General features: G+C 35.1%; 2 protein-coding genes across 3 annotated transcripts; one reads left to right on the forward strand and one right to left on the reverse strand.

Moving 5' to 3' along the window:
• Positions 1–3,499: 3,499 nt before the first annotated feature.
• Positions 3,500–6,171, forward strand: CYP87A2 (cytochrome P450, family 87, subfamily A, polypeptide 2). 2 transcript variants are annotated; one of them, XM_088804193.1, is made up of 10 exons: positions 3,500–3,631; positions 3,716–3,953; positions 4,071–4,392; positions 4,492–4,641; positions 4,873–5,124; positions 5,219–5,308; positions 5,397–5,475; positions 5,578–5,684; positions 5,801–5,928; positions 6,033–6,171. In XM_088804193.1, the coding sequence occupies exons 2-10, from the start codon at positions 3,760–3,762 to the stop codon at positions 6,154–6,156; spliced, it is 1,446 nt and encodes a 481-aa protein (XP_088660319.1). In that variant the 5' UTR covers positions 3,500–3,631; positions 3,716–3,759; the 3' UTR covers positions 6,157–6,171. The 2 variants fall into 2 exon arrangements, with proteins under 2 accessions (XP_088660319.1, XP_017972363.2); XM_018116874.2 differs by having other exon boundaries at positions 3,564–3,953.
• A 61-nt stretch (positions 6,172–6,232) lies between these two features.
• On the reverse strand, positions 6,233–13,965 carry HAP2 (hapless 2). Its single transcript, XM_018116873.2, has 18 exons — positions 13,769–13,965; positions 13,522–13,665; positions 13,280–13,368; positions 13,118–13,157; positions 12,669–12,726; positions 12,506–12,566; positions 11,915–11,993; positions 11,393–11,527; positions 10,471–10,665; positions 9,967–10,047; positions 9,780–9,880; positions 8,753–8,870; positions 8,349–8,381; positions 8,176–8,269; positions 7,971–8,059; positions 7,335–7,450; positions 7,129–7,229; positions 6,233–7,050 (listed from the first exon to the last, which is right to left on the reverse strand). Exons 1-18 carry the CDS (start codon positions 13,949–13,951, stop codon positions 6,632–6,634), a joined length of 2,136 nt encoding a protein of 711 aa, XP_017972362.1. The 5' UTR covers positions 13,952–13,965; the 3' UTR covers positions 6,233–6,631.
• Between the last annotated feature and the right edge of the window lie 806 nt (positions 13,966–14,771).

A 14,771-nucleotide genomic window follows, 5' to 3' on the forward strand; every position in this document is an offset into this window, starting at 1 on the left:
CACTTTAATAGGTGACAAATTATCAAAAAAATAAATAAAGAGAGTTGAGAAGATTTGAAGTTTTGGTTCGTAAGTAACAACAACATTTTTGGTATTAAAGTGTAATAAAATGTTTTTGAATGTAACGTGCAACAACAATATTTTTTCAACATGACGTGTAACAACAATATTTTTTTTTCAATATGACGTGTAATAATCTAATCATTGCGTGTCACATATTTTTGTACATGACGTGTAACAACTTAACCATGGCGTGTCACATTTTTTTTACATGCGCGTAACAACCTAACCATGACGTGTCACATGTTTATTACATGATGTGTAACAACCTAACCTTGACGTCACATGTTTTTATACATGACGTGTAACAACCTAACTATGATGTGTCACATATTTTTGTAAATGGCATGTAACAATCTAATCATGGCGTGTCACATATTTTTGTACATGACGTGTAACAACTTAATCATGACGCGTCACGTATTTTTATACGTGGTATGTAACAACCTAATCATGACGTGCCACAAGTTTTTGTATATCATGTGTAATAACCTAATCATGACGCGCTACATATTTTTATATATGAAGTGCAATAATCTAACCATAACGTGTCATATGTTTTTATATATGACGTGTAATATATTTTTATATATGACGTGTAACAACCTAACCATAACGTGTCATATTTTTTTATACATGACGTGTAATAATCTAACCATAACCTATAACATGTTTTTGTATATGACGTATAATATCATAACACGTAATTTTATTAAAAGTAATTTTATTCAATTTAATTAAAAATAATTAAAATTATAAAAAATATTATTTTTTAAAATATCTTATCTATAAAGATTATTTTTAAAAATACCTTTTATATATATATATCATCAGCTCCATGTGGTCCTACTCCTACCTACAAATTAATTTGGATAAGTGGCAAATAAAATTACCAGGAAGGGTTTTGTCATTTGAATGGAATTAATAACACTACAGACTACAGTTGCTGTCCCTCGATATGCTTCATGCCCGAAGCAAAGAGGAAAAAAGAAAAGATTTTAATAATACATACCCCGTGCGCAAAGGGACAGACAAGAAGAACAATTTTCTCCCCAATTCTCTCCCTCCTTGGGTAACTCAAAAGAAAAAAAAAAACCACCTGCACCAATTGCCAACCTTTGAAACTTCCATTACCATCACTCCAACATGTACCAATTCCTTCATCTCTGAATGCATAACGGGTGAACTTATTTATTTTTATAAATAGATAGAGAGACATGCACCATGGATCCTATAGATAGATATATTCATCTTGTGGAGACACCCAGCTGGATTCAGAGGGCATATATCATCACCGTCCTCGAACAAATGTTGCGCCAACCGGTAAGATCAACAACTAATCAAGAATTTTTGAAGTCAACTAGATCAATAATCATAGCCGTCCAATCATAAACCAGAAAAAATAAAAGAAGAAAGAAAGTGAAGAGGATCCTGTTTATTTGCAAATCCATCGCATGCAGGTTCCTACCAACAAGATTTTGTGGCACTGTACATTCAAGACAGGTAGGTCCCCTCTGAGGCTCTACTCTCCCTACCAGCAATTGAGAATTTCCCCCACATTATTAATTATTAGCATCATTACTAGTATTAAACACCTGACTTAAGCGACTAGAGAACAGATAATTTGACTTGACAGCACTCCTTTTTTCTGCACTAATATTTTATACTAACAAATTGATTAAGCTTTTTTCTGTTTATAATTTATGAATTCTAACATCAGATCTAAGAGCTGTCATTTTGTGCACCTCCCTTTCCCTTTTTCTCCTTATAGCAGACCCTTTCCAAGCTCATTCTCAGCAGTTACGCAATCTTTGTCATCCTCATTCAGCAATTTTTGAACTTTTCTGCATAAAAAGAGACCCTTTTACAAGAAAAATAATCACCGCAAAAGGAAAAAGCTTTCGAAGGTGTCTCGATATATAAGGAAAGTACAGAGGATTGGAAGAGGATACCCAAGCATTCATTTGCCCAAATGGGGTGTAAACTAAAGCCGTTCCACGTCGTATTCATAAATGTGTAATTTCGTGACAGCTATATATGGAAAACACTTATCTAAGAACATGATTTAGTCCATAAAGTGTTGATTAAAGAAGTGAATGGTATCCATTCAAGGACTAGTTCATAACACCGCCTCCACGTGCAGGAGTACTGGCACTAGCAGTGGACTTCACAGCTTTAAACCGCTAATGTTCAGTGACTTGACTCCACCCTCCAATCCCCAATTAATGACAAGAGATGTCTTATGGATAAATCCTAATTAAGTGACATGTCAAAAGCGGAAACTAAACTAGTAGTTGGATCACTTATTTTTTAACCAGGCAAAACTGGTTTAAGTAAATTAGCATACAATATTTTAATAGAAAAAGCTCATAAGCAGACAAACTTGAGGACACCATGTTTCCAAGATTCATCTGAATTCCATTGTCTGAGGCCTATACACGGAGTTTTGTCCGGTATCATTGTGACAAATGTTGTGATAAATGCATAATCTAATCGCGTAATGCATATAATGGAGGATCAAAAACTCACAGTAACCTACCGGCTACCTACAGATGTAGTTGTTATTTGTAGTTGTTTGCATGGGGTTCAGTCCGTGGCTCAATGGCCTGGTGGGCCGGTGCTCTATGTATTGAAAACTGGTTAACCTGAATAGTAGTCTTATTAGCTTTAACTAGTCTTAAAATTTTATTGCCAAGCAATGATCAAAAGAGTAAACATAACAGTAGTTGCATGCATATCCAGAGACATTTTATTCGAAATCTTAGTGATGTATGCATTAAGATTGGACCTTTGACATTGGGATTTAAGAATTTATGAGTTTTAGATTTACAGCTAAAGAAGATCTAGGAGCGGATCTGATTCGAGAAGAGAAGAATTGAAAACTAGAAGTTGTTATGCGGCAGTATACTTGTGTTGGGCACTAGCACACAGATATGGGAAAATTTAGCATAGATTTTTAGATAATTTCAAGATGTTGGTAAGAAGCCATTAGATTTATGTATTTAATGATGTAATGTAGATTGGCTTAAGATACTTAAGTTTGGTCAGACATGATCCTTTGAACTTCCATCGATCCTCTCAAATCTACAGTTGCCCTTCTGTTCCTCCAATATCTCCTTAAAAAAGGCTAAAATTCAGCCTCGTGCTTCTTCAGTTTCCATGTTATAGGTTCTTTCACCCTTAATTTGGAAAAAAAATTGCATCCAGCATTCCAGCCACTAGATGAAGAGAGAGAAAGATATAGGAAGCATCGTGTTAGCTTCTAGTCATGCTAGGCTCTCAACTGGTGAAGCGTTGACCAAATGATGACAAGGGAAAGCTCTTTAAGACAGAGTAACTCTAAATTAGTTCTATTATATCTCCAACGACTTATTTACAGCCCTTTGGTTCGGAAAAAACAAAAGTGATCAGGAAACTATAATTAATTCTCCTGAACAGTTGTAAGCATTGCCTTCCTATTTAAGTAGAGCTTCTCAAGGTTGATGAGAATCGTGAGATACATGCCAGCACTTTCTTCTCCTACCTGTCTGCTCTCCCCACGGTTCCTACTCGAAACTCTTTCCCATTTCTGGTAATATTAACCTTTCCATTCCCTTTTCTTTATAAACCATAAATACATATATCAGCATCATAAATCTTCTCCTGATCAATCCAGGATATCTTCTGTTAGCTTGCATTCATATACTTTTAGAGCATAAGATGCTGGCATTGTTCATTGGAGCTTTGCTTGTTATATGCATCACGCATTGGTTTTACAACTGGAGAAACCCAAGATGCAATGGCAAACTCCCACCAGGTTCAATGGGCTTCCCACTTCTCGGCGAGACTCTTCAGTTCTTCGGCCCCAGCACTACTTCCGATATCCATCCCTTTGTCAAAGAGAGGATGAAAAGGTGAAATTAATGGCCATGAATTGCATTTACTACTAAACTAGGCGTGCAACCAATCAGTTTCCTCATGATAATCTTCTTTTTCTCTCCTTCCATTCTAACTACCATATTTACTTGCAGGCATGGGCCAATATTCAAGACTAGCTTAGTGGGGCGATCGGTAATCGTATCAACCGACCCGGATCTCAATCATTTCGTCTTCCTGCAAGAAGGGCAACTGTTTCAGAGCTGGTATCCCGATACATTTACAGAGATCTTTGGACGTCAGAATGTGGGTTCCTTACATGGCTTCATGTACAAGTACCTGAAGAACATGGTGCTTAATCTCTTTGGTCCCGAAAGCCTTAAGAAGATGCTCCCAGAAGTTGAGCGGACAGCTTGCAGAAGGTTGCAACGCTGGTCAAGCCAAGAAACTGTTGAGTTAAAAGAAGCAACTGCTAGTGTAATTTCACACACCCAATATTCATGGTTCATCTTTCAACTGAGAATTCTTGCTAAGTTCCTGGTCAGTAGACTTAATGAAAACTTCGTGTTTTTGCAGATGATATTTGATCTGACAGCCAAAAAGCTGATAAGTTATGACCAAGACAATTCCTCGGAAAATCTGAGGGAGAATTTTGTTGCATTCATACAAGGATTAATCTCCTTCCCTTTGGATATTCCTGGAACAGCTTATCACAAATGTTTACAGGTACAACAATGTTTTCTATTTACCAATTTATACTAGCATTTTCCCATTCTTGAGCTTAATTAATAGCAAGGTAATTAAGAATCAGTGTATGTAACTTAACACCAATTTAAAGTACACGTTCGAATGGAAATTCTTTTATCCATGCAGCTAAGTGGGCTCCCCTGAATTTAGAAACATATGCCTCCATGGGTCCATCTTCCTGTGTCATGACTCTTCAAAGTTTTTATTCAGGGGAGGAGAAATGCTATGAAAATGCTGAAGAACTTGCTAAACGAAAGGCGGGCAATGCCCGGGAAGAACCGAAGTGACTTTTTCGATTATGTCCTTGAAGAACTTCAGAAAGAGGGAACCATCCTCTCAGAGGCAATCGCTCTGGATTTGATGTTCGTGCTACTATTTGCCAGCTTTGAAACAACTTCCCTGGCTCTAACTTTAGCCGTTAAATTCCTTTCTGACGACCCTTCAGTGCTGAAAAAGTTAACGGTGTGTGAAATGATTTCAACTAAAAATTCCGTATCTGCCAAAATCCTCATTGTTTCCCTAAACAAACACACACTTAAGTATTTCCACTTTACAGGAAGAGCATGAGACAATTCTACGGAACCGGGAAGATCCCGACTCTGGACTTACATGGAAAGAATACAAATCAATGACTTATACATTCCAGGTGAGAAAGTTATGCTCTATACTTCTAATGACATTTATCATTCGCATTAGGCGTTTTGTTTCCATATACTGACAAGTTCAACTTGCAGTTCATCAATGAAACCGTTAGGCTGGCAAATATAGTTCCAGGAATCTTCAGAAAAGCACTAAGGGAAATCCAATTCAAAGGTATGCATTAAAAATGTCTGACCCCTTTTCCCATTGTTATAAAAAAGTTTTAGTCATTCAATTAATATAAAAAGTAACACATAAAATTTGGAATGAATGCAGGATATACCATTCCAGCCGGTTGGGCAGTAATGGTTTGTCCCCCAGCTGTGCACCTGAATGCAGCAAAATACCAAGATCCCCATGCCTTCAATCCATCAAGATGGGAGGTGGGTGACTACAGGAAGCTCTACCCTCATTCACCTGCAAGATTGCTTCTAAGACAAATCCACATATAAAATTTTACTTTGAAGCTCTAAAAGATTCTTCTACTTCTTAACTGCAGGGAGTAGAAACGAATGGAGCCTCTAAGAATTTCATGGCATTTGGTGGTGGCATGAGATTTTGTGTCGGAACAGACTTCACTAAAGTGCAGATGGCTGTGTTTCTCCATTGCCTGGTTACAAAGTACAGGTAAGAGCATGTTGCTACAAACTACAATATGTTCTATATCTGCCCAGCACACTTGGTGATAGAAAGCAAGGAATAGAAACTCATCTAAATTTTGAACTTTTCAGGTGGCAACCAATCAAAGGAGGAAATATACTCCGAACTCCTGGTTTACAATTTCCAGACGGCTTTCACATTCAGCTCATGGAGAAAACTAGACTAATGTCAAGCCATGTCAGTCTACATGGCTAAGAAAGCGAAACACCTAATGTTCCAACTTGGCATCTTACCAGTCAGCATCGCTTTTTTTGGACTGCAGAAGAGGATATAGCAGTTATAAATATCTTGATATTGTAAAAAAATTTAGAAAATAGAGAAGCCATTATAACAGTTACTTCTCTATGTCTCCAACCAAGACTAAATCATAGTTTTACCAATGCTCATATACAAAGTTTTGTAATCTCATCATATACTTGAGAAAAATGACAAAAAAAAAAAAAAATTAAAACAAAACATGACATATGGGTCTTACTTGTAATATTGTAAATGTTTTCAGGCTTTTACTTTTTTTTTTTGTTCTTTTTTTTTTAAATACTAGCTTTATTCTTATAATTGGAGTTCTCAGGTGGCACCATTTCCTCAAATTAAAAAGCATGAAGAAAATTTTTTTGCCGTACAACTTCTCCAACAGCCCATATCTGAACTCAAACTTTTGTCTTGCCGTCCATTATTTCAATTTCAATGGTCTTTCTATAGTCTCTATTGCCCTTCTGTGCTTGTGGTGCCCAACATCATCATTTTTCCTCCTGTCCAAGTGGCCTTGCTGTTTGATACTAGAACTTTTGACACGTCTATGTTTGTGCTTGTCCTTGTGAACATGATGCAGATAATAATAAAAATCAGTGTCCCCTTCTGAATGGTTGTGCCTGTGCTCCTGGTGAATGCTGATTCTTTTATATCGAGAATCATGTTTGTGTTGCCTGGCTTTATTATGTTTATTAGCATGAACATGGGAGTGGCCAATGCCAATACTGTGCCTGTGGCTATCTCTGATTCTCTGATCGTCAAACCCAAAGTGATCTTCCCACCAGTCATAAAGAGGATCAAAGATTCCTTTCTGATGTAAAAGCCATAGCAACACAAGCACTGCATTCAAAACACAATGAAATATGACTTTATTCTTGCATTCTCCCTAGCATGTCATGATAAGAAAGAAGGTTTTACCAGTCGGAAATATAGCCAAAAGTAAACCAAACAATACTATCCAACTCATACAGATATACTGTATGTGACAGCTGAAGTCAAAAAAAGCAGAGCATTTTCTTCTGCACAATGAAAGGAAACAAGTATAGTCAATGCAACAGCAGCTTACGTAATTAATGGTTCAAAAAAACAGAACTGGAAACATAAAATGTCATTTCCAAATGCACCTGCAAGTTTCTCCAGTGATGAAGTCAACCAAAATTTCCCAAATATTTTTCCAAATTCTTTCAATAGACTCAAAGAAACCATTTATGCCAGTCTTTGGTGGTTGAAAAGGAGTAATCTGGAACAAATTCACAGTTTTAAGTATTTGCTAACCATATACATCAAGAGCAATAAGTGACATATTGATCTCATACTTCTAAACTACATTGCAATCAGATTACATCTTCTAAAGTGGTAGATATCACACTCTTAAAAGTTGACACATATAGCTTTCTAACGAAGTTCAAATAGACAGAAAAACAATGCCAATTCTCTTTTGTTTAGAACCCTTATATTCATTGCCCCTTGATATACTTTAGAAAAGGAAGAAAATGTCTAAAAGATATGTAACTATTTTCAACAAATGCAACACCTAGAGTGTCCCTTATAATGCTTCAACTACTTGCATTATTCTTGACTTTTGTTTTCATTATCAAATCACACTACAAGAGAAGAAATGCACATATACCACATTGCTTTTTTATAGAATTCCATGTAGAAAATTCAGAATCCGCTCAGAACAAACATTTTTTGGCAAAGACTTCTATCTCAAGGCAGTGACCACATGTAAGCAGTTCATAAACTTAAAACTATCGTACCTGTGATCCATTGTCAAGAACAGTAGCTGTAGTGCTAAACTGGCATTCTGCTCTGTCAACTTCATTAAATTCGGAGTCCTTCAGTATAGCTGCATTAAATTTCAAGCAAAATCGCGTTGAGTGAAATGTGTTAATTTCAGTGATCTTAACATTTGGGAAGGTAAAAAGAATGCAAGATGCTTTAAAGACCTCCAGGTAGTCTTACCAGTGCAAACATATTTTGCTGCTTGATCAGTTGCTGGATAAAGTTTAAAAGATCGAGCAGAAATTTCTTTTGGCTTCAAAATGAAGAATTGTTCCTGCAGCAATCTCACCATTGATGACCTTATTTCATTATGAAAACCAATACACATCATATGTAAAAAATTGAGAAAATACCTCCATAAGGGCAACACCTTTTGAGCAGTCAAACTGCATAAGGAAAAAATTCATCACATCTGAAAGTAGAGCAACTTGTTGCAATAAAGTTTCTTAAAAAAACAGCTAAACAATTTTAACATATTTGTTCCATCAAACTTTTTCTTCCACTTTTAAGTTAGTTTTATATACTGTTTCCTTCTTACTTCATGTACAGAGTTAAAAATTGTTTTTTTTTTTTAAAAGGAGTTAAAAATTGTTACCAATCATTCTAGAAAGTACTAGATTTTAAACAACTTAAGATGCTCATATACATTAGAGAAAACATCCTACTGCATATCTACTTATCTACTTACCAATCATTCCTCAGGGAAGGAACATTTAAGCTTTAGGAAAGAATATGACTAAAACAGGGATCTGAGTACCGTTAAGCTATATGATGCTTCTACTTCACCAGTATTCCTAGCAGTAATTGTGGCAACTCCAAACTGAGTGAGGGCTTCAAATGTTGGAACCGTGACACTGATGATTTTGCCAGGACTTCTGTAAAAAAAAGGAAGTCTATGTCATATTGACCTCAATATATAAAAGACATGGCATTAAGATGAGGGACTGCTGAGGTATGAAACAAATGACATCAATTAGCATAAATAATCCTCAAATACATCTTGGTGACCAGTACAAGAAAGAAATAATTACCTAGAAGCACTTAAAAAGACGAAAAATCTGTATATTGAGTGTATGAATAAATGCTAGCACATAGCATCACAATCTTTAATACTTTGTCCTAGATGGTAAGAATAAACCAGTGCTACACTTCACGATTAATGAAGGAATTTGTTCTACTATGATACATCTATGTAAGTTCAAGAAGTTTTTTGAACCAAAAATCCTACCAACCTAAGAAAGTAAAAAAAAAAAAAAAATACATACACACACAAACACCACATTCTCAGCTCTTGTATACACTAGGAAATTGAGGAGAAATTACTACACCAGTGACAAGCTAATATTTGTGGTAAACACAATATTCAAATGACTTCTGTATGTTCCACATAAGGTCATTACTTCAGCCGTATATAAGTGTAATTTCTTAAAAGAAGAGGACAAAAAAAAAAATAGAAGTGCAACAGTTCTCTGCAAGTGGACTATTTACTAGGCCCATGTTTCGCACCATAATGAAAGAATAAAGCAGCAGTCAATGATCTAAAAGGCAATCTAAGGTTTCACTTCATCTCAAATCTTAGAAATGAACCTTACAAGTATTTCATATGTCCACATTGCAACAAAGAAATCAACTAAGAAAACAAAATATTCTAAACTTCATATAATCAAGTTAAATAATGCAAATCCGTGCTCCTGATGAATTATTCACCAATTATAATAAGACTGCCTTCAAGTCATCTAAATCTGTAATCTGCATAAATATCAATGATAGCAGGATTGGCTTACCTTTGAAAAACATAATCAATGTCATCAGCCCTTAGTTCTACCAGGAGGTTTGTGTTAAGAACTTCCGTCACTCCAATAGAGAATGAATGAGACCCTGCATTCTGCAGCTAAACAGAAACCATAAGTTAGATGACTTAAATTGTGGACAAACTTGCACGGAAGGAATCTACAACTGTGAAAGCTTAACTGGATGCTCATTTATCCTTTCAAATCTCCCCTGCACACCATATAATGGAAGTTGCCTTCTATTAATTCGGTTTTGGTCAGCCTGTCAGCAATAAGGCAGAGTCTTCTTAGTTCACAATGACAACAACTGGGAAATTAAGCAATTTAATCAAAGTTAACCAACAACAATACTGAATGTTTCATCAATTACAAAATGTAAAAAGTGCTTCCCAAAAAAAACAACATACATAAGTAATGAATGTTCAATTAACTTTTCAAGTTTTTCGTAAATAATTAAACTCAAATCACCAAAAGTTACTTCATATATGTAGTACGCATAACCAGATAATTTCATAGTTTGAAACAAGGGAAAAGAAACTAACTTTTGCAATATCAAAAGAAACTAACAAAATTTACTATTGGTAATAGAAGTCAACTGCAAAACAGCAGAAGAGTCATAATTTTAAACCTTACACCAAACTAGTGAGAAAAGTTAGAAAAATCACTGGTTAGTTCATATACTAACTTCCCAGAAATTCCACAACTGATTATGCAAGCAACTCCAAAATGGTGATAAGCAGAAGTTAGGCTGACCATTGAAAGCCTCATAATTGACACCTATTTTGTTGCATTCAACACCATCTAAGGTAAATCTCACTCTCTCAAGCAGCAACCACATAGAAAAATTCTTTCCCAAATCGTTTGGCTGACCTGGACCACCCTGTCAATTCAGGAAGAAAAACAGTTGTGGCAATATAAAATAACTGAACAAGCACCAAAAACGCAATAAAAAAATGAAGATAAGATGCCTCTGTAAGCAATTAGCTAAAAGCTTCTGAAAGAACATAGCCAAAAAGGCATTTCCATGCATATTATAGCCAATTTCCCATCTTCAATATGACTTGTAAATAAGACACAGAAGAACACCACTAGCTGCTAGTTGGAGTAGATACTCAACATGGACTCATTACAAGAAAACAGTTATTACAAGCATGTATAAAAATATGATTAATAGTAGATCTTGAAAAAAAAAAATCTAGTACCTTCTACTAAAAAAAAGCATATCGATAAGAAAATAAAACTGAGAAAACCAAGCAATGCCTATACTAGGTTCTGAATTTTGATTCAAGCTCTATCATCAATCTGAGAACTTATGGAAATTTGTATGTTTTAAAACATAATATACTGTTCAATGTTCATATATTTGTAAAAATTTCAGAGACAATCACTATTTGGGCCATAATTAAGCTGTAAACAACATACGATCCTTACATTGTAAGAGCACATAAAAAAACAAACCAAACGACCTGATAATATGAATTCATTGAATTCTTGCCAAGGAAAATCCATCTTAGTGTAATGGATAAGATGACCACAATAAATCTATTAGCAGGTTTATAACTTGCTCCTTCACAAGAGTCATAGCAATATCTGCAAAGCCAGCTTACCTGCCTTGGAATGACAAGGTAGAAGTCCTCAAATGTAGGAATATTTGAATATCCAACAAAATCTCCAATGAGATTAACCCTTAGAAAATTGTCATTGGATGTTGCTGTTCTGTTTTCAGGACCTACAACAACTTCCTGCAAACATAAATAATTTTTCTGAAAGGTAAATTTTTTTTGCTATAATTTCACATCCCTTTTCTTCAATTTAACTAAGATATTGAAGCAAATAAAATTCAAACTAATAATGCACCACACTCGTTTCATATTCTAACAGCAACATGCGACACTACCAACAAATATACAACCAACACACTTATCCAAAAAAAAAAAAAAAAAGATATACAACCAACCCAAAAATGCACTTATTTAGTACTCTCACTATCCTTTAAATATGTTTAAACCAGATCCAGAAAAATACAGAAATTACCAAAAAAAAGTTTGTATAATTACAGGGAAAAAAAGGCATACCACATCCTTTAAATCAAGGTATCTAACTAGAAAAAGATATGGTGCACAACATACCGAAACTTTAGATCCTGTCTTCATCTCAATTCTAACGCTGAATCCAATTGACCGCTGTCCAATACCAAAAACATGGAACCTAAGTGGATAAACAATTATTACTAGATATAACATATGCTCCAATACTTACAAAAATTAAGCTGTAAAAGATGGAAAGTCAGCAGTTGCTTATTTAATTAAGCTTTGGGACATTGTAGCAAAAAGAGTGCTGCCTTGCCATCATCATCCAGGACTTTAACATCCCATATTCTCACTAATCTAAGTAGAAATCCTTTTCAGTTATCTTTCTCTATTTTCATTTTATCTAGAATTATTTTTATAAAATTTTACTGCAAGGAAATCATAAAAAAAAAAATCAAATTTGAAAACGTTTAATTAAACTTTGAACTATCAATCACTCATTTCCCACCATACATCTACAAAAACACAGCATCCATAAACCTATTTTAAATCCACAAACCTCGAACAAAATGTGTGTCTTCTCAGAATATGTCATTGAACAAAAAGGGTTGGCCCAGCAAAACAGTAACAACACAAAAAAACAAGAGAAGAAACCAAAAGAGGGATGTAGAGGTAAGTGAAAGGCCATACCAATCACCCGGAAAACGGAGACAGTGTGCTGTATTGGCTTTTCCTTTCAGTAATTTGTCAACTATGCAGAAGTAAAACATAAATTTGAGAATAATCCAATGCCACAAAACCCTGCATCCAAAAGAAAATCTTGACAATGATGAAAAAAGCAGAAAGCACTTACAGATGTTTCCACAAGATGATGGTACACGCCTTTGAGACCCACAAGCACAGCAGATAGGCTTCAGCAGGAATGGCAGAAGACGGAAAACAAATAAAACTAAGGTTCATTAAAAGAATAATTCAAATAACTAGTCAAAGAGGAATGACAAAGTAAAATTTCACACTATAATTCATTAGATATGTGACAAAACCAAGCAAGAGAAATCTAGAACCACCATGGCAAGAAACAAAGGTAAGTATCTAGGCAGTATGTTAAAACGACATGAAACAGTTAGCAGAAAATAAAATAATAATCAGAAAATAAGGAAGGGCTTCAAGGTTGATGTATAATTTTCTAACGGTAAAATAAATGATATATATTATTTATAAATAAAATTTGATAATTAAGACTTTTTCTTTTAAAGTGACAATTCAGATAACAAATGAGATCAAACAAGTTGAGAATGCAACCTGAGAATGCTCAATGATGTGACCATCCTCATCGCGCAGCCTACGAGGCCAACACTAGGAACCGGTCAATCTCTTTATTTATTATTGAATACTTCATACTTATAGTTTTTCAAGAAAAACCCTAACACAACTGAAAATTAGAACGAAATTGATAGTACTTGCCTCTCACATATCTTGACAACATTAGCACCAGCATCTGGCTCGCATTTGCGTGTCTTAACATAGAATTCTTGAGGTTTAAAAGGAACATCCTGGAAGAAAAAATCGTTAAATAAAAAATAATAATTTTGAAAAACAGAGATAATTTCTCGACGATCTCCCCATTTTCTTTTCTTTCCATTTCCCTCCAAAAATTCAAAATGGAAAAGGTGAAAAATTGTTTTTTTTTTCATTAAAGATCATACTCGAATATACGTCAACTCGTAGAGTGCGTAGGCAGCGGATTTGTTGATCGTTATCACCGGTGGAATCCGTAACGTCTGCATCTTGTTCGTCGAATTCTCCTCCACCTCCACTATTTCCGCCACCATTGACGCCTCACCGCCACTCTTCAAAAAAAAAAAAAAAAAAGAAAGAAAGAAGGAAAAAGTAAGTAAACAGAAAATTAAGAGAAACTTACTTCGCAATCAGTAAATTAAGAAGAGTGCTTACTGAACCGCTGGGAACGGCCATGTTGATGACGATCTTGGTGGTGCAATTCAGTTTGTCGTTGGAGTCCGTACTCTTCTCGCATTTTTCGAGCTTCGACTTCGAGAGGATCTGGACTGAAACGACTTCGTATTGCAGGCAGAGAAAACTGAAAATGCAGAAGAGAAATCGCTTTGATCTTCCCATTTTCAGGAATAATCTTTTTTTTCCCGTTGAGATTTGGAGAATCCAAAATGCGGGTACGGAGGGATTTAGAGGGAGTTTTAAAACTGCCATTAACCGACTTTAAGTGTTGCGTTCAAACGACGCCGCTAAATTCAGCCCGATTTGTTTTGTGGGCCTAACGTTAAATCTTTTGATCCGATCATGTGGGCCTTGGATTTAAGGCCTTCGGGACTTATTCAGGTCCAATCTTCCCAAACTTCTCAAGTATTGGATTTGTCAATTTGATCAAATTTGTGTACATATGGATGCATATGTAAGTTGTACTATTTATTTTGGTCACAATATATATCTTATATTTATAATTTCTATACATAGTTATGAAAAATTTTACATGAATTTTTTTAAAAAAATCGTCACATTAAATATGATAGTTGACATTTATTTTATTGATATTTAATGTATTATGTAAAAATATTACTTTCAAGAGTACTAATTCTTATATATATATATATATATATATATATATATATATATGTGGTTTTGGATTATTCAAATAGATAATTACTCCTTTATAGGGTCGGTTTGTGGTCCTTATTGCCAAACCTCGGATCGGGACCGTATACAGTACACACCTAGCTCGTGGAATCTTATATCATTACTAATTTAAGATTTGTGCCTAAGAGTGTGTGTACAGTGAAATTTCTGCACCAAAATCTCAAACAAAAAGTGTGAAATGATATAATCAGAAACATTAGTGCAAGTACACTTGGCATAATTATGCCCCTTTATAAAATGGAAACGTCAACAACTTTCATGCCCTGTTGAATCCCGCGGATACTCC

This window comes from Theobroma cacao, chromosome 3 (assembly GCF_053813885.1).
Source record: "Theobroma cacao isolate CCN51 chromosome 3, ASM5381388v1, whole genome shotgun sequence".
Taxonomy (NCBI): Eukaryota; Viridiplantae; Streptophyta; class Magnoliopsida; order Malvales; family Malvaceae; genus Theobroma; species Theobroma cacao.